Genomic DNA, 25,888 nt, shown 5'->3' on the forward strand with positions numbered 1-25,888 from the left:
AACTTACTCCTATCCCACACTAAATAACATTGAGTTTTGCTGAGGCTTAACATTAAGAAAGGTGATCAGTTTTAACTGGCAGATCTCATGAGGAAAAACTGAACTACAACAGCCACTAAGTCTGTTTTGTTGCTCAAAACACACACTTAAACTTGACTTTGCTCAGATTTAACCTCTAGGCTTTGAGTCTGCCTATGATCTACCCCTGTAACAACGTGTTTGCAATCTTTCAAGAGACATTCTTTTTACATCTTGAATTATTTTCTTCTTCTCCTCTGAAAATTCTCAGCACAACTTTGTCACATCATGACACAGACTGAACAATTACTCATTTGTCTACTACCAGATTAAATCTTTCCCCAAGTCATAATGTTCTGAAAAAAAACAGTTTTCCTAATCTGCATTCTTTATTCCTAAAAAGTAAAACTTTACACTTTTCTGTAGTGAAACAAATTGTGCAAGACTCAGTCCAGTTTATCAGCAAACAGATAACCACCTTCCCTTCATAGAGTCATAGAAATATTTTGGTTGGAAAAGACCTTTAAGGTCATCAAGTCCAACTGTAATGGTTGGTTGTATCTCTGATAGTCCTCACATCTTATATGTGTTATCAAAATGGTGTTTTACATACTTTCACTTAGATGCACTGAAATCATGTCACTCTCTGCTTGGCACAACAGTGCTCAGAGGAAGAAGTTTGTTGGATGTCTTGCAATGGCCTTTTTCGAAGCTCTGAAGACCTTTTACTCTGATGGCATGTCAGCACCAATGTATGGCTCCTGAAGGCAGCCCTCTGTTGTCACCTCATACATAAATACTCTAGGAATGATGTGCTTTTCCAGTTTACAGGGCAGGGGGAGGAGAACAGGATTCAAGCCAGCTAAATTTTTGAAGATTACAATGAGGACGCTCATTCCACAGCAATTCTTAGTTGATTCCATTGGTAATCTAACTAGCACTTGTAAAGCACGGATTCTCATACATTTTGGCTATTTTAGGATGAGATGAATCTCATCTCAGATATTATTATTTCCCTCTATTGAGCATGGAGTGAGACAAGGAAAGCTGTTCTAGTGGAGACACCTACACTGAACAGGTCTATGTGTAGAGTAGAATCCTATCTTATGGCACAGTCTTTAGAGTCAAATTTAGAGCAAATCAAGAACAGTGTGGGCAGGCTTCTTTCTAGTAGTTTAACTGGGGTAGAAGGTTTCAAATAAAGATTATTTTTAGAGATGCCAATTGGGCAAATCAAGGAATCCACATTTTCCTATAAATGCTCTCTGCCTACTATTAATAGATTGAGGAGAAGGTAATTTCTCATTTCTAGATAAAAGTTGAGACTGGTGAAGATAAGTTATTTTTTTAGGGCTAAAATTTCATTAAAATTTTAATTACTTTTTCATTTCTGGGATAGTAATTAGTATCAGCAAACTACACCACTGTGAATCAAAACTAGCACCTTCAGTTGTACTTTCAGCACTAGCAAGCACAAAGACTTAGTGTTAGCATTTGGAGGGAAAGCTTATGCTATAATTCATGCCAATGAGGAATCCCCCCCTCTTCAGGATTATCCTAATCCACTGTATGTTTTAATGGATAAAAGTCACCTGAGCATTCAAACAAGATTCCCCAGCCGAGCCACTTACCTTCAGAGTATATACTCCCATGCGTCCCGGGACCTTATAGAAAATGCCCTCTTCCCCTCGGGAGTTTGTGTGTAACATAGCATTCAGGCAGGCCAGAGGGGAAGTCCCACTGAAAACAAAAAGACAGGGTTAATGTTTGAATGTTACTTGGTCAGCGTTCATCTTCTGCTGGGAGACAATCATTGCCCCGCACCTGACCATCACACATGCAGAGGCAGAAAGATTCTAGATCCAACTTCTATTCCCAAGGAGAATAGAAGTTGAAGCTGTTACAATAAGCAACAGTGAAACCAGTCCACAGACCCATGCTCCAGTCCCAGGAAAAAAAAAAAAAAAACCAAAAAAAAACACAAAACACCAAAACACACCCACACCAACAAACCAAACAAAAAAGCCCCCATGTCCAGGCTCTCCAGTACTTCTTTGCCAAACATCAAAATAATCACACATTTTTAAAGCTCCAGATAGTCTCAGATGAGCAACATCGAGTCAGAGCATATTTGTTGTAAGCCAATGACTGACTGCAGATATTGAAAGTTGTGTTCTGGGGTTTTTCTCAACAACAAAAAACATAAAAACCCCAACAACAACAAAAAAACCCTGCCCCAAAGCCCACATTACACTGAAATGAGGGTTGTGGGATAAAGAATGGAAACCAATCATGCAATTATGAGAAGAGCAGAGATCTTGGATCCCAGCCAGGAGAATGGAGATGGAAGATCCATCTTTTCACTGGTGCTGGTGGGGGTTTCTTGTTTGTTTGGTTTTTTTAACTCATCCTGTCGTAGACAGAAGCAAAATCAGGTGGACACAGCAAGGCAGGTGACTTTTGTTCCCACCACAGGGTCAGGTGGATCACACCCACTACTAAATACGGTGTCCTTGCTCATAAAGCATATTGATATCAAGCACGACTCCTGCATAAGAAGTTGTCATCTCCCAACACCCTGCCAAAAAGGCTGGAACCAGAACCATCAAATTGACTAAAAACCTAAATTTTGACTGATTCACTGAAATCCCTGTGCAGGAGCTACAGCTGTTTGTCTGTAGTAAATTATACTAAGAACATTCAAACAAGTCACATCAAAAATTAGTGAATACTCTAAACAATACAAAAGTAGTGAAACCCCTGGGAGGAAAGGGAAATAAAGAAGAGGACGAGCGCAACCCTCCAAAAATTTGTCTTGGTCCAAGCTCTGCCCAAGAGCAGCAGAACAGCTGAGTTACTGATGTCTTGCACAGGCAGAAGCCAACATCCTGCCGTAGGTCTGGTCTCCTCCACACCAGCACATGCCAGCTCACAGGCAGGAGACCCCAGCCAGACACAGCAGCTCACAAACCACAGGAGAAATACCATTACAAGAAGAGGGCTGGTATTTATGTTGCTAGACCCAATTCTGTCTGTGCTGACTGACGTACGCCACGCAGATGGATGGCCAGGCACCAGTCCCCACAGCAGGCACTGTGGCAGGGCACTGTCCTGGTTCCCCCTGCCTGCAGACCACAAACCAAGCGTCCTGCAAGCTGCTGGCTCCTCTGGTTCAGAACCAGGCTTGGAGAAGTGCTCAGGGTTCTGCAGGGGCTCTGCTGCTGTACTGAGGCGCCCCAGGGCTCAGGCAGAAGCCTCAGTGCAGAGACCGCTGGGGGGTTGCAGCCCACAGTCAGAGCAGATGACTTCCTTCAAACCTACATGCAAAGGGTCAGAAAACAGCCTCTATAGCTTTAATGAATACAACAGTGCAGGGGTGCTGCTGCCGTGGGGTTTACCTCTCCAAATCAGTGCCTCAGCACACACTTTTGCATCAACAGATGCTGCCGGTTGCAATTCTCTCCGGTGAGCATCAAAATGGATGTGACACGGCCAAGCAGCCGCCTGTCCAAACCTCACGTTCAGACTGTGCTTATGCATCTCTGCTCTGCAGGATCTTGTGCCTTCTGAGCTTTTGCCAGCAGCATTCATTAATACACACTAGTGAAAATGGTGGTGAGCAGGGAATTTTCTAAACCCCAGCCCAAAGCTCCTCTGATGGGTTAGCAGATGGCTCTGCCTGATGCTCCAGCAAACAGCAGTGGCACTGGAGGAAGCAGCTGAGCCTCAGGCTCACCAGGGACCACCCAGTCATCCCGTTTTGGTTCCTACACAGCAAAGCTGTTTCATTTGGGTATTCTTACACTGACCCAGTGACTCCGATGGCTAACGGCTTTTGGAGAAGCAGCCAATCGCACTGCAAGAGAGAAATCAATAATGTGAGCACCTCACTTTGATCTCTGCCAAGAACTTGCGCCTGTCTCCAGACACAGCGTGTCTAGGTCGATGTTCCAGCCAGAATCCCTACCGCTGAATATAAGCTTCTCCAAAATACATTCGCACACCGCAGACAACCTCTTGCTTGACTAAGCCCACTGAAACCAGCTCTTGGCTCATCACTCCCTGCCGTTCCCATGGCTCCTCTGTGCACCTTCTCCAGCCGTGAAGCAACTGCTGCAAACATGAACCCCACAGATGGAAGCAACTCTTCTCACACCAGCTTTGTCAAGGCAACGTCATAACATTACAAGGCTGATCCTCTTCTCCAGAAAGCCATAGGGTCTCCCTGGAAGGTACAGTTCAGTGTGATTCCCTGCAGCAAACCCAAATTCTTTCTGAAGGCACTGCTCCCCAGGGTACACCCTTCCCCTCTTCTCATCTTTGCTTCTGGATGCCATTTCTACATGCAAGTACTATGTAAGAACTGCATGCAAATTATTTTATACAGGCCCAGCTGCATCTGGCAGTCTAAACAATATAATTGTCCTTCTCCCATCACTCTTTGTCATCATCCCTCCTATTGCTGCATCTAGAAAATTATCTGAAGTCATTTTAAGCTTTTTTCCAGATCACTAATAGTATGTTGAATATCACTGAAGGCACCAAAGCATCCCCATGTTTGGGAAGCTCTTGGGCAGCAAGAGCAGCTCTGCCACGTCTCTGACCTTTAGCTCACAGAGTACGTTCTTTTTAAAGACTGTATCAGAGCAGAATATCAATGTTAAGCCAAGCATTTTACAAAAGTCTAGGCAGAGCTATGCTTTGGAAGCTCACCAAGGAATGAAGCCTTGGCAGGACCCATCTTTACAAAAGCTATACTCATCTGGCACCTACGCTGCTCCTACTGAATTGATTCTATTGTTTGACAGCTTATCTACGATTTCTGCTTTATTGTTATCTCATATTTACCCACCTCTAGTTACATGCTTTCCTCTACATGCTCTTCTGGAAAGCTGTCACAACTGTAACATTATTCTAGCTTTTCACATAGCTTATCATAAAATTTTTAAAAGTTACAATCAATTGACAAGTCCCACTTAAAAAAAAAAAGTGTTTGGTTTGGGTATAAGATGCACAGTCTTCACATCCTTTCTGTCTCTTTGAGTGAGTACTCACGAGCACTCGAACTGTTCCTATACAAACCATCTTATTTTCATGACTGTCACTCATTTTAAGCCACCACTCAGGGTGCAGAGTAGCAGTTCATACCACTGAACAGTCCCCCAATTCAGCTGCAAAAGAAAAGAGCAGCTGCTGCTGCAGGGTTATGTGAGCTACCTAACCAGCACCTTCCAACTTCACTGATCCAAATTGTTATTTGATATACAAACTTCCAAACTAACAAAAAAACCCAAAACAAAACCAAAACACCCCACAAAACCCCCTTGTATATATTTATACCAAAAAAGATACTTTAAAATGTGCGGAGATGCTTGCTCCAGAATTTGGATGAAGCCCTAAGCAGCAGGCCTATACCAAACCTGCCTGCATCCCATGGGAAAGCACTCTGGGCATTTGTCTTTGATAAAAGGTGGTGTTGCCCACAGCTCTGGCAGTTTGCTACCAAGTAAACATGCAGTGAAACTGTGGTTATGTTTACTCTCGGGGATGAAACTCATTCTCCTCCGAATGGGAAGATTTTACTTCTTGCTCGTCCTTTGCTGCCCCTTTGCTCAGAATCCCTTAACATTCACTTACTACTTTTTCCAGCTACCCGTGTTTTGCACCCAGCCTACCTTTTATTACTTTAAATGAAATAGCTGCCTAAAAATAGCCTTAGGAACAAGATGTTATTATGACATTTATTTCATTGTTGGTTGGGTTTTTTTTTTAATAATGAAGTTCATCCCCTTTATTTGCCAGGAACGCACACTGGATCATCAGCCACGTCTGGCAGTTCCCACCATTCCACCTCAAAGGCAGTACTTTGAGAAGCAGATGAAGTGAAAACAGAGTTCCTGCCTGCTCCGGATTCATCGCTATCCACTATTTCACTTCAGTCCCTTCCACCCCACCAAATCCGCATTGCTCTGCATGTGGAGCCACAGCCTCCAACACTGATGACCATCACCTTCTATTAAGGTGACTGCTAATGCACCAGCCCTTCTGGAAGTCTCAAAACAGGATTCATCCTGGAGAAATTACGTGGAGCTCAGCAAGACTATGACATGACTAGTTTGCAACTGCTATGCTCCTTCATGTCCCCTTAGGGGAAGCTGCATCCAATCTGTAAGAGCTCAAGCCCTGAACTTGATTGCTAAAGCTTTGGGACTGAAACATCCCCCAGCTTTGTGATCATGGTTATCAGTCACCCTGGGCTCCGAGGTAGAGAGGTTTGAGGTGCAGATGCACAAACCTCCTCAGCTTAGAGAGGCAGGCATCACATTACTGCTTCTGAGCACTGCCTCACTGCAGGCTCCTGTTCTACCAGCTCCCTACAGCCAACAGGCTTGACAGCTCACTGCAGCATGGATGGGCAGCATAGGCACAGTTGTGGCAAGACGGGAGAGAAGAAAGGTGTATCATTCATCATCATCAAAGTTCTCCCTAGGAAACCTGAACAAACATTACCCCTTCTACACCAGCTCCCCTCCATCACTTTCCCACAGTCTGGAGGCTACTCTGCCCGTCCTGCCCCCTCCTCTCCATGTAGGGCTGTTTTCATTTAATTATTTAAGAATCTTCCAAAATGAGCCAAGACCAATTATTACTTTCCCCACTGTGTCAAATTTCCATATTCCCCTGTTCTCACAGACTGCCGCTTCCTCCCTCAACACTACTATGCTACATCACTACAGAGCAGCAGAGCAGACAGCAAAGGGATCTCACTCTCATAGTTAAGTGCAAAGTCAAAATATTTGTCCAGATGTTGGCAATTTGGTGCAAACAACTGTACTGAAAACAGAGCTCTTTCATACCCCAGCAGGTTAGGAACAGAGCTGAATTGGATCCTGTACTACATGTAGGGGGCAGGTGTTGGGGGCTTGCTTTGGTTTTGGAGACCAGGGAAGGCTTTTGAGTCAGAATGACATTTTCTTCTCTTAAATGTCCTTAACCTGAGATGCAATGTGCAATGTACAAAGCAGCAGGTACAACACCACACGCAGTTTTAAGGCACCCAGCTAGAAGTTTGTTACACAAACCAATGTATTTGAATTAAGATGCTTCATCTAGACACAGCACACTCCCTGGTTTTACCAAGCTGCTTGGGTTTGCCCCAAGAACTAGCTGCTGCAGGAAGAATTACACATCGGTTTGTGCCAAATCTAAGAGCGGCTCATCCCCAGGGCCCCTAGATCTACTTGGACTGTTTTCATCCCAAATCTCATTTATGCACTGAAAATAAGACTACCTGCACAATCAAGACGCAGCAACTTTATCCAACTGTCAAGTAATCTCAGTATCTCAGTAATTTATGTCGGTAAAGTCCTTCTGTTTCATCTGGCCGCTTTCCTGACAACAAAAGCATCTTACTGATGAAGAGAGAATACATTCCTGACACAGGAAAATAATTGACTTCAACATCTTCTACCTCCAGAAAGTTACTGGTGCCTCATCTAATGCTTCTAACAGTCATTTGCAACAAAAACTTCAGTAGAAGCATTCCAACTGCAGTTCATCATCATGCAAGAACACCACCCCAAATGCACCTGGAGGGAGCACTCTAGGTTAAGGCACTCAGCATCTAACAGTAGCAGCACGTTGCCGCTTTTTCTATGCAAATATTTTTAAGAATTTTACATTTTTAGGTGCACACACACACAAGCTGTGTTTGTGCTTCTGTGAGTGAAATGGATTTTTAGCTGTATTTTCATTGATACACTGACAGCAATGTCCTATCTAAACTTTTTATTCCAATAGGGAATAGCATGCTAGCTGGCAGCTACAGAAAAAAGCCAACTTATTTTAACTGTTGTGATAATAAACCAGATGCTCACCTTTATCAATTATCCAGTGCTCAGTGCCAGACTACTGACAAACAAACAGCATCCTTGAGAAAAATCAAAATAAATGTTCCTTTGTTTATACCGGTTCATACCTCAGCTGAGTAATACTCCTTGGGACTGTTCGGATCAGAACAGAGTTGCTTAGGCTGATCAATTCAGCCAGTGCAAACAGTCAGCTGCAGGCTTTGTTCATTGAAATGAGCCTGCATTAAAGTAAAAAATACATATTTACAACAGTTTACAAGGTGCAAAGGTAACTACCATGAGCTTTACCAGGATTAATTTGGTTTCCAAGGCATTACAAGTACATATTGAAACCTCCTAGCATTTATTTTTCAAAAAAGCTAAACCTAGCACAGTCTTTCAATTCAATCTGCCAAAATACAGGCATTGAACTCGGTGCAGATGGGCCTCATGGTGCTGGTGCAAGTGTCACAATCCAAGCTCTGGTGCCTAGACCTAGGATCTCCATCATGAAAGCTGGGAAATGCCAGTTTGTTCACCGCTTGAAGTTTTAAGCCATTTTACTTTCCCAGAACTTACACATTATCCTCACGCACAGTATATTTCCGCTTGAAAAAAACTAGAGAATAACATATCCACCCATTCAAAGTGACCTCTACCCTAAAGCAAAAACAGTTTAAACTCTGGCACTGGCGTTAAACCACAGCAGCAAGAACATCTTCATTTAAAGGTGCTGCTAAGAGAGGTCCGATACAAGCAAGCACCCATCAATACTTACCAGGTGACCCCCCCAGTGAACAGGCTGAGCAAACACATGTTCTTGAACTCAGCTATTACCCAAACAGGCACCAACATTTTCGCTACGCAGCATGGTCCTAACAATACTTACTCTCAGCCAAAAGCTGGGGGTACTTTACAAACCCCTGCTTGAAACGCTCTGAGCACGCTGCACTGGGGCAAATATTAAGCGCCTGCAAAGCGGCTAGTTCAGTTACGAATTCAGTTCCCAAACGTTCTGCTACTGTTGCTGTTTTAGTAATTATTTCTTTCTCATCCTGGTTTGCCAGCTAAAACCAACCAATTTAGCAAGTTCACTGAAATTTATAAACCTGTTTATAATTATAAACCTGTGACTGCTACTATATTTTTTACGTTGTTGACTGATCAAGGGGGTTTAGTACCTTCTAACCATTTATTCTAATCTGAAAACTAACATTTTCCACATCTGCACTTTCATTTCATTAAAGAGTTAGAAAACTAATCTCAAAGTGATCTCCAGCAAGTGATAGTCCCTCTGTCTGCAGAATGGGCACATTCTTTCGCTTATTTTATTGGACTGCTGAAAGGACTAAACATCATAATTATTTTTTGTAGTTAAGAGGTAGTTATAAGGCCAGTCAATGGCGTAAGAAACACATATCTGAGCTCTCACTCCTCCAAGTATTTCTCTAAGCAACCTGACGCTGACATTCCAGACACGTACATACCAAGTTTTTCCTTCTGAGAATTGCCAAATTTAAGCCATCACTAAATCACGGCATTTTAAACTCCACATTTAAATTCAAAGCTTCTTCAGGCTGAGCAAGAAAACAGGGGTTTGAGAGTGGTAAATGTACAGAAGGTTAAGGCTTAAGGTAAGGGCTCTACTGGGAGCAGCTGCCTGTTGAGAGGAGGAAGGAGGTGGAACATTTCTTCCCACACTTTCAATCCCACTGCAGCATCCCTTCCCATCAGCCTTGCCCCTGAGACCTCAGGGACCCAGATGACTTGTTCCAATTTGAAAACTAAGTGTGACCAAATCATTTTTGTTCGGTCACATGTGGATAGGACACCGGATTGAAATTTTTAAATCGTGATGTGTTTGAACTTCTAAACACTTTGCCCTCCAAGCATTATACAAGGCATCTTAACGTTACTTTATATTAAAGCCCCATTTTTCATTTGGTTAGCAGGTTTTGCAGTATTTCTTGGTGCGACCCAGCAGATCCCGTGCAGCCTCCTACAGCAGGGCCTCTCCCAAGCAAGATCCCACCTCAGGGCTCCAGGGGACCCTGCAGACAGAGGGGCACCTCCTGATGCTGCTGGGCACAGAAGCACAACTCTGAAAGCACTGCTTTCACACCACCTAGGTGCCGTAGCACTCAGCCACCTCAACAACAGGAAAGAGTTAATTATCGCCTTGTGATCTAAATGGAAGCTTAATACAAAGTGCACCCAGCAGCACCTGTCTTCCTTTCACACTGTCACTGCACATTGATGTAACTGGATAAAAACGCCCAAATGGACCGGACTGCGTGGAAGGGTGAGGGGTTTTCCCACTTTGTTCTTTTGAGCATCCCCTTCTTTCACTTGAATCAGACATTCACACAAATGGCTTTTTGTTTATTAGTATATTAAAATACGAAGTTTTCAAAAAAACACCAGTTTTGGACCTATGCAAGTGTCAGAGCAGAGAGGTATTTTAAGCAGACACCACTGTACGACTTCAAGCTTGTTAAATACATTCATCATTTAGAAAAGCAGCTTATTTACAGTGTTAAATTTCGCTTCACCCAATACGCAATGCCAAACGTCCCCAAGACAAGAGATGCACAAAAACACATCATGCAAATCAAGCATCCCCCTCCCCACAAATTCAGGTTTGCAGACAGCGGGGTTAATTTGTAAGACATTAAGCGTTCACATGCTACTAGCCTGACGTTTTCCACAGACTTCACAAACATGAAGATTTCAAGTTTGCATCACACCGAAGCGCTAATGCAAACGGCATGCAGGAAAGGTAGATCGAGGTAACAGAAGCATTAACACCAGATAGACTACCATTACTTGGTTTCTTAAGTCTGTATGAAACAAGCAGTTGCTCTTTTAATTAAGGCTTTTGCAGCTTGCGTTAATAGAGAGGAGTAGCTTTAGAACAATCAGCAGTGGTTCTTACCTTCTGGAGTTGGAGTGCAACCCAAAAAAAGGAGAGAAACACCCCTTTAAAAACTTGAGCAAAACAATTGTCTAATCATTAATATGAACCCACCCTCCCCATCCACCAGAACCAAATTTTAAGTTTCAGGCAGACCTGCAGTAATACCAAGACTACCAAGCCCAGGTTATATCAAACAGACATGGGGAGGAAGATGCAGACCTGTCAGATTTTTTCAGTCCATTTTCAAAGCAGCTGGCATATAGCCACCAACTGCAGGCAGCTCCCAGATGTGTTATCATCAGCCTCCACCAGTTAATGAACTTTTTAGGGAAGTCAGGTGGAGCCTTTGGAAATCTCACATACAGACAGACAGACAGATAGGAATTTATTTATTCTTTCATACACCCTCAGCACTACTCACAGCTCACAAATCTGAGTAAAATGGCAGCCCTGCAACCCAGAGGAGCAAGACAGATTGCTAGCAGTTTAATGAAGCCAATAGTTAGGGTGCAGGAACGAGCACGTTCTGCTTCATCACCTCTACAGGTAATCCATGGTCTTGCCAAGTCATTAATAATGCAAACTAATACACCACTGGCCTCATTTCAATATTTCCACAGTAGTGGGGCCAGGAGCAGGTAAAAGGTTTCATGCTACAAAGCCAATTTAAATACACTCTGACTCAAAGGTGGTGGGAATTTGTGCAAGATCAGAGCAAGGCAAGTGCAGCCAGCAATGATAGCGTGCTGAGATGGAGCCACACTCAGACCACGGGTGACAGAGGACCCAGGAGGCACTACTGGGTGAACATCAGCCTGGCAGCCACTATAAAGATCTTAGGCACACACTGAAGTTGGGACTTTATTTATAGCTTTAATTAATGGTCTATCACGACAACTGAATCTGACCTGCAGGAACATCAGTAGACTGACATCAGATGCAGAGTCCTGGATAAGGTTAAAAACCCTTGTAGAAGCTATCTGACTTTCTTGGACATGATTTACAGGTGTAAGCAATACCTTCAGGTTCACATCACTCCATTAGCTCCACCTTAACATGGTGCCCATAGGTACAGCACTGGTTTCACAGGCTGTTCACATCCTCAAGGGACTATACAGAAATTAGTGATGTCTGAGATCAAAGAAATCTCAGGAAGATCCAAAAAGTACCACCTTCCTCTAAAGCTTTTAGGGCATGGAGTTAAAGTTTCAAAGTTTTTGGGTTCCCTCCCCTTTGTGCTTCTGCTACAGAACCATGAGCCAGTTCACACTGAAGATAAATCCTAAGCCTAGGTATTTTTTGAGACCTCAGCTCTAGCATTTTCTAGAAGTCAGCCTGTTAAGATTCCTGCAGTCTTCATCAGTAGAGTATTACACTCCACATTCCTCCCCACAACAGCTAACATTCTCTTTCACGTGATGAAAACTTTCGTGTCATTTCACTTTGAGGAGAAGCAAAAACTGCTGCTACCACAGTGTCAGTTAAGACAAGAGAAGCAGAATATTGTTATTTATGGATTTGATACTTTCATATAAGGGATACGGAAAGAGTCACATAGCCAGAGTTTCTCCTACATAGGATAAAATACATTTAACACTCACTGCTAATGGCAACAATGTGACTTTTCCCTACAACCATTCCCTTTGAACTAGTATTTTTCAAACCAACATTTTCCCCTACATGTATTACGGTATCCACTAACTTATCTCCCATGTTCTGCACAGACACCCAGTGGTACAGAAACCTGGGGCTACTTCAACTTTTAGTTGACTTCATACTAATGAAGCAAAAAAGAAACACTCTGTGAGGGTTTGGTCAACGCAGAGCGTCCCTGAAGAAGGTCAGCTTTTCATTCTGTGGTGTACAGGGGAACAAACCAGGTTCCCCATGAAGTACGGGCACTACCTGCAGACAAAGGTCTGTTGTACAGAACCAACAGACAAGGTGGCCTGGAGCTGGTGGGGCTAGGAGAAAGTGTTCAAGGGGCTGAAATCACATTTCCAGCTTTTCCTCACTTCAGGAAAAGTCCTGGTAGGGAGCAGCCCATTGCCCAGTTCAGAGCAGAAAACCCTGAACAAGAGGGTAAGAGAGACACTCACCAAACATACCGCTAACCTCATTAAATATTAATTTGCAATTGCCACTATGGCTACTACTTGACTGCCATTTGACCAAAAATAGTTTTAAGATGTACTTTACACCAGAGACTTGACACTTTATGTCTTTCTTAGACAAAGATATTACAAAGGTCTCAAAGAAAATGCCATGTTCTGGTGGTCTTCATTTAAAAAGTGTAAGCTGGTAACTGTTCATCTTCTCCAGAAAAAGCCAAATCCAACTTCCAGCTGACTAAAAGGAAACAATTGCAAGAATTTACTGCACCAGCATTTACCAGCCCTTACTGCTGCCAGCCCCTTCTCCTGAAGGCTTACGCTAATTATAGAGCAAAGCTGAAGAGCCTTGCAATTAAAACGTACATGCCTGTAAGGCTAGCCCTAAGGCACCTGCTTCCAACAAATACCCCTTCCCCATCAGTAAAACATCAGGAAAGAACTCCTGCATGTGACAACCCCAAGAGGTTAGTAATACTTTTACAGAATCATTTTGGTTGGAAAAGAGCTTTAAAATAGAGCCCAACCATCTTATAATACCCATCTTCCAGTAGAATGAGATAATAATAAGAAAAAAAAAAAAGATCTAACTGGATAAAGAGATTTGAGGTAACCCAGCCCTGGTGGTTCTTAAATAAGCATGGATGCCCCTGTCCTGTCCATCATGGGATTACACCCAGTATTATCAATATCAAATCCACATGAACACAAGGTGTTCCAGCTCATTTGAAGATTACCTTTAAAGAAGCTGGGAATTAAAAAATGTGTAAGATTGTTTAAATGTTTGTCAGCTGATGGCTTCAGCTAGCTACAGCACCTTCCAAGGCAGCTCATAATTTACAACTTCACACCCTGAAAGGGATGAAAACCAAAGCTGTTTTCTGCTAACAGAGTATGACTCGCTTGACATGCTGTACCCCAGCTGCACATACTAGGAGCAGCTTGTCCTCCCTGTCCAGAAATGAGTCCATTAAGGCTCCAAGGCACTGCAGCGACTCAATCTCAGAAGTGGCACTGAAACCCAAAGGCCACTTTGCTAAGGAACAAGGCCGAGAACCATGACTTAAGGTCATCTAGACAGGGAGGAACCTCTGGAGACCTCCAGTTCAACCTCCAGCTCAAAACAGGAGCAACTACATCAGGTGTGGCAGGGCTCTGTCCAGTTCAACTCCAAATTCCAAAGTGGAGGTATCACAACCCTCCCTTGTCCAGCTCTAGCGCCTTCTCATCATTACGGTGAAAAAAGTTTTTCCCCATCGTTCTCATCAGAATTTCCCATCTTGCAATCTGTGTTCGTTGCCTCTCAGCCTAGCACTGTGCACCTCCACTTTACAGGAGCCATTGCTAGAAGCGAATGCTGACCAGAAACGCCAACCACCAGATTATTAGAAGCAGGTTTGATAGAGCACCTTTTAAATGTCCTGCTGCACAAATGGCCCAAGCAGAAGTTTCTTGGTGTGGCTACCTAAGGCCTGCCAAAGCAATGAGTAGTTTCAAATACTCTAGAGACCACTCTACACGGAAAGTGGTTTTTTGGCAAACACTGCATTACCCAACCTCCTCCCTGTGGGATGCCACAGCTATCACTGGGCAAATTTGATCATAAATCTTATTTTAAGAAGTTGCAAAAAGCTTTATTTGAGTAAGTTTACACTGCGAACAAACCAAGCATGCCAAACCTGCTGCCTGCCAAACCTTAGATGGCCAGTAAGGGCAACTCCTTCCAGCACCTCCTCCCAGCAGGGTCCTGGCAGGTGAGGGGCTGTGATGCCTAGGTGTCAGCTGCCACCACCAAACTAATTCATCTTGACCTCAGATACAGGCAGCAGCCTTTAGGGGAGACTGTACGAACACAGGCAGGATAAACTGGGAGAAGGTCCCTGGCAGATTTCACCCTGCAGTTCCCTTGAGGACAAGTCCCACAGCACGCTGTGCTTGCTGCTCACACCTCCGAACACCTCCCGTATGGAGCACCGGCTGCTCAGCGCAACACATGCACAGAAAAGCCTGCTCACCCAACAGGAAGATGCTACATATTACAGTCTTTGCCACTAGAAAAAGGGTTATTGGCATGCTTAACGTCTACTCAAGAGGCAACGTGGCTAGCCAAGGTCAGAGAACGCTGCAAGAACCCAAGCGTCCTCTCAAGGATGCTCTGCCATAGGGCCATCCTGAAGCACTTCTGGTAGGTCGCCCCAGGCTGTTCTCACCTCCTCCACCCTACTCCCACCAGGCTCCTTACACAGCACTAGCAGGAAAACAAGCTTGAAATTGGCTTTCTTGTTTCAGCACATTACTTTCCAGTCTCACAGCTTCCTGCTGTCACAAGGAATCAGGAGGCAGCAGAAGCAAGCTGGAAACAAGCCTGCAGCAGGTCCCATTGCTACTTCAAGATCCATCCCCTCTTGGGTCCTGCCTGACTAGGTGGTTTTCAGCCAGCATCTCTGATGATCAGAGAACACCAAGGAAATGCTGAAGATAAGCTCATCAGCATCTCAAGTGGCCTGAAGCCATTTTAAGAGAAATACCGTGAAGGCTGGTCTGATACACGCTGACTTCTTTCATCAAAATTTGAGCTCTGTGGGACAGTTAGTTCATCAGCTTTGTGGTTTAACTCCAGCTGGCTGAAACCAGGACATTAGTAAAAATATATCATCTTCATTATAGAGACAGTTTCAAGTTGCCAATGTGCAAATACTAACTAAAAGGAGAGCAGCAAGCAGACTGCATAGCAAAAAGTTGGGGTTTTTAACATCTTAACTACAGACATTAGGACAAAGACAAAACTTTGAACATGCTTACTCCACAATAAATTATCAAAAGGAATATCAAATACACCACCAAGATAATTCTGCATATTAGTCAGATGTGTCTAAAAAGCAGACAATGACCTATATATATTCCTCAACTATAAGGTCATCACCAGAATCAAACTGAGCTGATAAAAATTCTTCATTTCTGGAAAGCAAATACAAGCAGCCTGAGCGATCACGGAGTCTGCTGAAGGATTCAGTCTGCACTTCATATCCTTTGGGCTAGTGAAAACACTGAAGAACCTACAGAGGAAGTGAGTTATCGGAAGATCTGCTTTTTGGGAGGTAAAACTGTATTAGTGGACTCAAATCCAAGACTTGCAGTCTCACAGCGGACTCAGACCCCACGTGCCCCACAGCTAGCCAGCAGCAAGATGGAGCAGCTCGCCCGCTCTTTGCCAGACACAGGCTGCATGTCTCCTCCATTGTTGGATAGTTTCAGTTTTCCCATTTACCTGATTTTTTTTTTTAAGACAGACAAATGAGAAACTTATTTTTCACTGGTTGTCAGTTTAATTCTCTCCACCTAGATGAGGGGTTTCTTTTTTCCTGGTAGAGCCTTTCACTGTAGACCCACCACAGCTTTAAAAAGCAGCTTTTATGAAGAGGAAGGTTTATCAGTTTTGATAAGGGCTGCTTTTCACAGGGAGGAGAAACTCTTTGTAAGAGATAATTTATCCTCACGCCCAGTGTCAGTGGGATCCAATACTAACTTCATGCTTTTCAAAATAATTTAAGAACCTTCATCCTTTCAAAAGACTCCCTTCCACCCGACCCTGTGGGGGTTTTGAGTTTGTTCATTTTTTGGAGAGGAGTTATGTTGGAGGAAGAATTTCCTAGTGTCAAGCTGTTGAAGGAACAACTGCCCTGAGAATCAAGGCATGGAGAAATGTGCAACTTAGATCCCCCCAACTTCATCTTATTTCCCAGCTCTGCAGCAGAAGATAAAGAAATCGAGGAAGAATGGCTGGCAAATAATTTAGTGGCAAAACCTGCCAGGAATAAGGAGAAAGCACCTCGATGATTTCTAATTCCATCTGAAATGCAAGAATACCCTCTAGCAGTAAGCAGCAGCATCTATTCCAGACTCCAGCCTGGAGTCTTGCTCTTATTTCTGAGAAGTCAACAAGAATGCTGTTTGCCTTTTAAGGTCATCCTCTCACCTCCTGTAGGAGAGTAACAAAGTACAGAGTTTCTCCCCATTCAGGCAAGTTCCTCATCTCATAGCACACAAGCTACTGGAGAAGTAATACAAATGCAACACTGAACTACACAGAAGCTAAAAGCCTCATGTTCTCTTTCCAGATGAGAGCGATCTGTATCACTGTGGTTCTCATCACTCAGGAGGAAAGACTGTTGACATTACCAGACCCACAGAGGACAAGCTACTCACAGAAATACAGCAGGCTTCTGATATTCAGCTAGCAAGAGAGGAGAAATAGAACAAATTGGTTAAGAAACCTTACGGAAGCCTGAAGTTACAATGCTGGCAGCCCATTTCTACAAGCATCAGACTGAGAAGCTCCAGCCCTCTTCACCTAACAGTCTCCATGCCTGGAAGGAAGTTCCCTCCTCAAGGATGCTGTCCTGGTTTTAGGTAGGATAGAGTTAATTTTCTTCCTAGTAGCTGGCTGTGGTTTGGATTCAGCATGAGAATAACGGTTGATCACACACTGATGGTTTAGTTGTTGCTAAGTAGCACTTCCCCTAAGTCAAGGGCTTTTCAGTTTCCCATGCTCTGCCAGCGAGGAGGTGCACGAGAAGCTGGGAGGGAGCAGAGCCAGGACAGCTGACCCCAACTAGCCAAAGGGATATTCCATACCGTGGAATGCCATGCTCAGTATATAAACTGGGGAAAGTTGGCCAGGGACCATCAATCACTGCTCAGGGAGTGGCAGGGCATTGGTCAGCAGGAGGTGAGCAATTGTGTTGTAAATCACTTAATTTTCTTGATGTTTATTCCTCTCTCCCTTTTCTATTTTCATTACAATCATTATTACTATTCCTATTATACTTCACTTTATTTCAATTATTAAGCTGTTATCTTCAACCCACAGGTTTTACTTTTTCCCCCGATTCCCCACACCATCCTACCATGGGGGGTAAGCAAGCAGCTGCATGGTGCTTAGTTGCCAGCTGGGGTTAAACCACAGCACTCAGAACATCTTACAAGGAATCTGGAAGGACCAACTTGCCAATAAGAAGCATAAATTAGCTGCTGCCTGGAGGGCAGCTAAAACATGAAACCGAACTGTTCCTGACACACTTCTCCCTAGTCCAAATACGATTAGTGGAAAGGGGACTTTGGCTTCAGTACTTTCCCCCTCTCCCCAAAGTGGTTTAAGAGTTTGTTTTGGTTTATGTTAGAAATTCCATGAATAGTTGAAATAAAAGTAGCCAGAGCACCATGTCTGTTTTCTTTTTCACTGAGACTGAGGGTAATGTTTAGATGTATTTCCCTGCTTAATGAGTAAGTAGGCAAAAAAGTCATTGTGTTAGGACAAAGGTTCACATGCTAGTATTTTACACAGTGTCCCCAACAAAATACAAGAAAAACAAAACATTCATGGCTATTAAGAGAAAAAGCTACCAAAGATCTTTCAAAGATGCTAATTCTTCAGATAATCTTTACACTGATATTAACACACCCAAGATTAATGAAGTCCAGTGACAAGTTAACAATTTTGATTTAAAAAGCTACTTATCACCAAACAAATGTGTTTCTCTGTTGCTCAATCTTAGTACCCATTTATCTCATGCATGCACATTTGGGAAACTTTCACTGCTGGTGTTGCTTGGGTTAATGTCATTATCCCACTTGTCTTCAAAGCCTCATTTGAAAGTCTAAGTGTCACAACAGGCTCAGGCTTCCCCAAGCTCAGTTGCCAACAGAGATTAGGCAATATAGGATGTTGGACTAATCTTAGAGCCAGATATGGTTACACTGCCAATTCATCGAGTGTTTATCCCAATGTATTTTACTTTTGCATCTAGCAAGCAGTGGCCTGTAGATAGGAAAGGATCTCATAGGATTAGGGCAGCCTGTCAAAACAAGCAGATTGAGAAAACTAGGATGACAGAGCACGCGAAAAGTATAGTTCTAGCTTCAGGATGCCCTAGGGTCTCCAAAACTGACACTTCAGAGTACTAGTCCTGGGTTGACCTTTAAAAAAATCTCATTATTAAAATTACTTGAGTACTAGGATAAAATTATAAATACAGGCAAGACCCAGCCAGTCTCATCCCAGGTTTCTGTATTGCTACAAACCCCCCTCCATCTTATGAAATACCCACCCTTGTCCAAAAAAGCCACACATTATCCTGCACATAGCAGAAATCATCACTCCTGTTTATTCCACACTGATCTCAGCTGCCACCCTTCTTCCCTGCAATTCCAAATCTTCTACAACAGTACCAGTGCTTTCAAGTCCTCTAAAACTCTTTCAACATGCCCTCAAGCTTCCTCCCAAGCAGCTGGCCAAGTGGCAGGACACGCCAGGAATCATTAGAGCAGAAGTGAGATGGACTGGCTGCACGGCCAAACAGAAAAAAATGACTGCTGGACACTAGCTGGGCTCCCCATTCTCTGTCTCATTTCAGTGCGTCTGTAGGATAGTAATTTGTCACTTCTAAATTTCTGTTTTTCAGAAAGACAATAGTTTTAAAGAAGTTAAAAACATCTAAGGATTTGAGGCAACAGATGCTGAATTAAAAAAAAAAAAAACAACAAAACACAAAAAACAAAAAACAAACACCGAAGTACTGCAAAGCTGATAGAGCTTAAATTTATGTGGTTTGTGGCAGTCATTTACTACCCAAAAAAATTGCAATTTTGTTTATTAAAAGCAAATTGCATTGAGAAACAATTAAAAAAAACTCAAAATGCCTCAGCGCACGTGCTAACAGGAGAGCCCACGTCCTGCCTGCAAACTTGCACACCATTTCACCACACCAAGAGTCTTGCAGCTGCCTGCTGTCTCAAGGCAACCAAGCACAGGGGAACTGCTGTCACTGGCTTTGCCACCATTTCCTGCCAGAACCTCCACACAAGAGGACTCAAAATCTGGCAAGCTCAACATGGTCTACTGACAGCCTCCATACCTTCACTAACATGATCTTGCCTCTAATAAATGCTGATCTGCATTAAGCCCATCTTGTCACAGGCTATGACTTACCAGAAGCCAAACCCAGCCACAAACATACTGCTTGTACTAACTGGAATTGAATTGTTTAAGAACCAACAGCCTTTTAGGTCTTAACCTAAATAAAGCTTTATTACATTGATCTAACATGTCAGGGGCAAGACCACTACACAGCATCTGAGTGTGGTGGCTAAGTCAAGAAGGTCGATAGTGGAACTAGAGAAATTGAGATTCACATCTGACTGCTCCCACAAGTATCTTTTGGGATTTAAGCTACTGAAGAATTTGTGCTGTCCTGATGCTCAGCGGCAGCTATTTTCAAGAGGAAAACAACTTACTATCAGCTCAGGCTAAATCCCCAAAGCAACTCCAGAAGGAGGACTTGAGGTTGAAAAGGACTATATGGAACCATGGCATTTCTGGTCTGCTTTTTGTATTTTCCTGTTGGGTCTAAAAATCTGGCCTGGCCAGCCAGAGACTGGATCTTTCATGCCACATCTATGCTCCTGCCTAAGGTTCTGCCCCAAAAAAAGCACTCTGAATTGCTAAAAAGGTTCACCACCTCTTAAGCACCTGGATGTTTGCTGGACTTGTGTTTTACCATCAGTGAGACCACCAGTACAGACAACTGCATTTCCACTCTTGGGCATGCACAAGGGGCTGATGAGTGCAGTTACTGTTTATGAAGATGACTTTGATGGATTAATAGTATTTAACATCATGCTGAAGCTGCCCTAAGGCTGGTAAACCTTTCATCTGCCTGACTGTAGTATTGCCCCAGAGCAAAGTGTATCATCAGGGCAGAAACTAAACGACACTTTTGTCACTTCCCTAAGAGCTAAATGAGTATGTTTGGTTTCCTTGCTTTTAGATAAGCTCACATTTCCAAAAAGCAAACAGTCTTTGGGGTTGTCCACAACTTGAGTAGAAGATGTCATCATTGACAGCATATTGGGCCCTTGGATATTTCCTGCAAAGCAGACTGATTGCTGTATTCAACTGGCAAAGCGGAGTGGAAAATATAATTAAGTGAAATTCAGGACGGCTGTTTAATTTCAAAACAGACGAACTGGTATACCCCATCTTCTCTTTCCCTCCCCTTTTCTTTGCTCCAAGAAAACAGACGTATAAATGCTTCATCCTTCAGTGTTGCCTAGCTCAGCAAATACACCTATCCATCTCTGGGAAATATATATGAGTGGGGATTCAAGCAATAAGCTACAGTAACAGCAGTTTAAGAGTTGTTAGCTGCATTGCTCTGTTTCTGAAGCAGATCAGTGTCACCCCAGCTGGCACTCCTCTTCACCCAGCACACCAACCACTCTGTCTGCTCCTCGGGGGGGGGGGGGTGGGGGGGGGTGGAGGGGGAACAGGAAGATCTCTAAAACGGAACCACTCACTACTCCAGATAATTCTAAAGAAAACAGGACAAAGCATGAAGTTTGCTCAAGGATTTGTAAGCGAGGCTACTTTTTTACTTCCTGGTAGCTATAAGTTTTGCATTAGATCATTTCAATTACACTGACGAACCCACTTTTATTTTTTTAAAAGATGAAATAAAAAATATTTAGGTTTACTTCAATACCTGGAGTCTGCACTACCTGATAAGGTCTAGTTTATAAGAGATGCAGACCAGACTCATGCACACCTGGAAATTAAGTATGACCTTTATCTATGATGTTTATGACTTTTTATCTTCCTTGATAAAAATTACAAGTGACTTGAAAGCTGGTTTGCAAATGGGACCTAGACTCCAATTCTGCAGGTATGGAACATTCTAGTCCCACCACCCCCCGAGATAGCAGTTAACAGTAAACTAAACAGGCTGGAACTAAAGTATGAATGTGTTTCATACTGGTATGTGTGTTTAACTCACCTGATTTCTTTAAGTCCTTCTTTCTGGATAACTTGAAGGATCTCTTTATGGCTCATAGGTGTATTAGGATATTTCTCCAGGACCTGGCAAGCAAAAGCAGATCGAGAGGAAGTTACTCATTTGCACTTTCGGTTTAATGTTTAACTGGACAGAAAACTACATTTAACAGTCTGATCTTCTCCAAGGATACAACTGAGGAAGACCTACTGGCCTTCCCACATCTCCTTTCCACTCCCTCCATCTGAAGGATCTAAGGGGCAAAGAGGCCCTAGAAGACTGCCTAAAGCACTTGCTTTAGTGCCACTCCCAAATTTTTTTTCAAATGCACTGCCCCTGGATAAAGCTTCTTGGAGATTTAAAGGCTTCACAGTAACAGAGAGCCTTCATAACCATCATCAGCTTCACTTGGGAATGCTTCAGGAACTGTCAAGGTACCTCAGATACAAAACTTCCAAAACCCAAATCCTTAAGGTTTGCAAAGTTGAAACAACCACTGATCAGTTTAGTTGTTAAGTATTAACAAAGTTTAAAGAAATCTGGGTTTTAACACTGTTAGGATTCTTTTAAATTCTCTGCACACAGTTCAGGCTTAAAGTTCCTAAACACAGTCTACAAAAATGCTTCCCACATCAAACTGCCAAATCCACCACCACCCACCCCAGCCCACAATAAACACAACCCAGTGCCTAAGCACCACTCACCTCCCTTTCAGGAGGGCTAAGATGCAGAAATTCACAAGAGCAGCCAGAGATGCTTAAGACTTATAAACCAAAATGCCAGTTACAATGTGTCATCTGGATATTTTAAGCAATATTTGTGCTGGGGGATGGGCAGGAAATGCCTTGTTTCCTTCTTAATCATCTGCTTTTGACCCCTGCCCAGCACAACCCCTGAGTTCTGACTTAACGTCTTTAACCAGAGAACAAACCAGCAGCATGTTAAGTACAAAGACCTACAAGTAACTTCACAGAAAGAAATTAGTCATTTAAATTTCTCTGTTCAACAGCTGTGCAGAATATATGGCCTCTCCTAAACCCCTGCACCTTATCACCTCCAGGAACATTTGAGTTATCCTGATGGTTACAGATTTAGCTCTCTTTGAGAAGACCTTGCCACCTCTGCTTAGAGAAATGGAAGGCCTACATATCCTCATTATGTTAAATCTCTTGTTAAACCTGACTTTCACAGCAAATTAAGCTATTTCCAAACCTGGTGTGCACCTTTTGCCAAGGCTGGCTGGCTGCAATGAAGCATCCTCCGGAGCACTGAACACCAGCACAGCATTCCAGTTTTAGTGACTTCTTGAATAGCCGAGTAGCACATATATTTAAAAAAAAAAGTGAGTTTAAAAACAGATTTAAGGGGGATTTGTTTACACTCACACTGGTATCAGCCTCAGTGATTCATTCCACTTTATTTCTAGCTGTACTGTTACTAAGGATGCCCACAGCAAAAGGATACTAAATTACGGTGGTTGAAGAGTAATGGAAGTCAGACCAGTTTTTAGATTTGTATCAGTTCCAAATTCATGTTTACTCAGCATTGCCTCAGCTGAAAGTGCATGGAGGGCAAGAAGAGTTAAGTTTATCTCAACTTTCATCTGTGGCGTCAACTTTTTCATTGCAGCTAGCACAAGAAATCAGAAGAAAAATAAAGCAGTGCTGAGATCCATTAGCAATGAACTTTTAGGGCATTTTCCCTCTCACACACAAAAAAAAAAAATACATGTGCATTTTTCTTCTTGGGCACTGTGTTTTCCCTCTTGACTTTCACTAGATGGACATGCTCCTGACAAGTCCCATCTTGCTCACACCTAGAGATGCAATAGCACATTTCATTAATTTTTCACTAGGCACAACCACAATGCGAGTTAATACAGTGTTCGACCACAGAATCTCATCATTAAGTGCAGAAAGGAAGAAAAGCTTTTCTAATTATATCCTTATGTGCCCACAGGATGCTTCTATGTATTTCTCCCAGGTAACCTGTCCTCATGTCTTCCTTCCATAGGACTTTTCCTGTAATTGAGCTCAGCAAGAGGATCGGTCTGGCCTCCTGCCACACCTGCTTGGCTTCCTGCAAATCATGACTGACCACTCCGGTGCTCCGAGAAGGTTGCTCTTGAAGATCAACCAGCTCGCCTGGGTTTCTCTGCTCTACAGGACAGATTCCTGTAGAATCCCACATATCAGTTCTTTGAACAAGCCAAATCCAAGCACTTTTATCCTTCTACTCACATTCTTCATTTCCCATAGGAACTTAAACTCCTATTTCATGGTCACTAAAGCCGAAGATGCCACTGTGCACCACTGTACATCTTACCAATCAGGTCTCTTCACTCTGTCCAGCACCTGCCTCAAAAAGTTGTCCTCAAACAATTCCAGAAATCTCCTAGATCAGCTGTGCCCTGTATCACCTCATGCTTCCAGCAGATGCTAGGGCAGAGTCAGAACCAGCTCTCCCTTCATAAAGCTTTTTCCAGTTGTCTAAAGAGGATTCAGCCACTACTTCTTCTTGATCAGATGGTGCAGCCAACACCCACCATGATGTCCCCCTTTGTCACCCTTCCCTCTGAACTTAACTGAAAAGCTCCCAATCAAGTCATCACCAGTTACACACCATAGCTCTGCATGTTCCTAAAGCTGTTCTTCAGCACATAAGGCAAATCTGTCTTCGTTTTTCATCTCTCCTTCCACCTAAAGCACTCCAATCATCCACCCTCCATGAGTTTAATCTCACCAACATCAAGGCTCTGCATGTAACAAGAACCAATCAAGAAGGAACTAAGCTATTAGCATCTAAACTGCACACAGACCTCAAATCCCTTATGTCCCACACTGAACATGTTCACATACAAGCACTTCAGGCTGGCCCATGGGCGTGCTGGAGAGGTGCAAGAATTTCTCTGGAGAAGCGGAAGAGGCTCCCTCATCACAGACATGCAAGCACCTCTTTTCATCCTATGCTTCCAGTTTTCAGTCTCCATCCTACCACAAGACTGGTTTATAGTCCTCCACGCTGTTAGCAACTGTGTTGGCAAAAATGCTTTTGCCCATCTGTATCAGATGGATCCCATCTCTTGCCATCAGTCCTCTTTCCTTAGAGTCTCATGGTCATAAAAAAATCCACCCTATCTATAAACACTATCTGTGCAGGCAGAAGCTGATGCTCAGACAACATTTACCTCCTGCCTAAGCCTTTCCCATTCACCAGCAGGGTCTAGGAGACTGCCTGAAGACACCACCAAGACCTCTGAAACTCACTCCCAAGGCCTGGCATTGACCTTTTATTTTATCTGCTACAGGTCTGCTTTGGGTGATCTTACTCCATTTCCAATATAGGGACAATGCTGAAATCAGGGTCGGAAGGGAGGAAAAGGATATTAGCAGTGGGCCCCCAAGATACTCAGGGGACTAGACCACTTCCCCTGGAAGACAAAGGTATGAGAGAGAGGACTTCTCACCCTGGAGGCTGAAGAAAGCTGAAAGGAAAAAAGGCTGAGGGTAAGACATTTTAACAGCCTTCCCTCTACCTATGAGAAAGTTAAAAAAAAAACGGAGCCAGACTCTTCACCATGGTGCTCAGTAGAAGGATGACACCAAGTAAAAGGTAAAACTAGAGAGCTGTCAAACAAGTACAAAGATTAAAATTTTCATGATGAAGACAGTCAAGAAATGGAACATGCTATACTATTTCCATCCTTGGAGGTTTTCATTCAAACCTGACTGGGTAAAGCCCCAAGCAATGTCGTCTCACCTCAAGCTGACCCTGCTTTGAGGGGAATATTGAACTAGAGAGCTCCTGAGATCTCTTCCAATGAGATTATCTTATGATTTCACAGGTGCCAACCTGCATGAGTGCCAAGGGGTCATAGTCCACAGATCAGAAGAACTCTACCAACTTCTCCATAACATCCTGGATCCAGTTTCCTGGCAAACAACAAACTTCCCAAAACAGCAAGTCTACCTAAGTCCTTCATTGAAGGATGTCTCCAGCCATTATCACCAGCTGCTTCCTCTTGGTGGCACTGGGTCATACCCACAGACCAGGCTCAACCAGCCCCAGATTTGCCAGTCTATCAGAACTGACTGCTCCTCTTCTGTTGCCAGAACCCTGTATTTGGTTGCCATCCAAACATCTTCATGCAGAAGACTACTCTTT

The 25,888-nt window shown here is 43.3% G+C and overlaps 1 protein-coding gene across 2 annotated transcripts in view; it reads right to left on the reverse strand.

Annotated features, from left to right (window-relative positions):
- Window positions 1-25,888, reverse strand: part of ASXL2 (ASXL transcriptional regulator 2) — a 133,530-nt gene that overhangs the window by 78,700 nt on the left and 28,942 nt on the right. For both annotated transcript variants that reach the window (XM_056343190.1, XM_056343188.1), the window contains exons 2-3: window positions 21,728-21,810; window positions 1,650-1,758 (exon numbers count right to left, since the gene is read on the reverse strand). In XM_056343190.1, coding sequence (XP_056199165.1) covers window positions 1,650-1,758; window positions 21,728-21,810 — 192 coding nt within the window. The remainder of the gene's footprint in view (window positions 1-1,649; window positions 1,759-21,727; window positions 21,811-25,888) is intronic.

This window comes from Falco biarmicus, chromosome 6 (assembly GCF_023638135.1).
Source record: "Falco biarmicus isolate bFalBia1 chromosome 6, bFalBia1.pri, whole genome shotgun sequence".
Classification (NCBI taxonomy): Eukaryota; Metazoa; Chordata; class Aves; order Falconiformes; family Falconidae; genus Falco; species Falco biarmicus.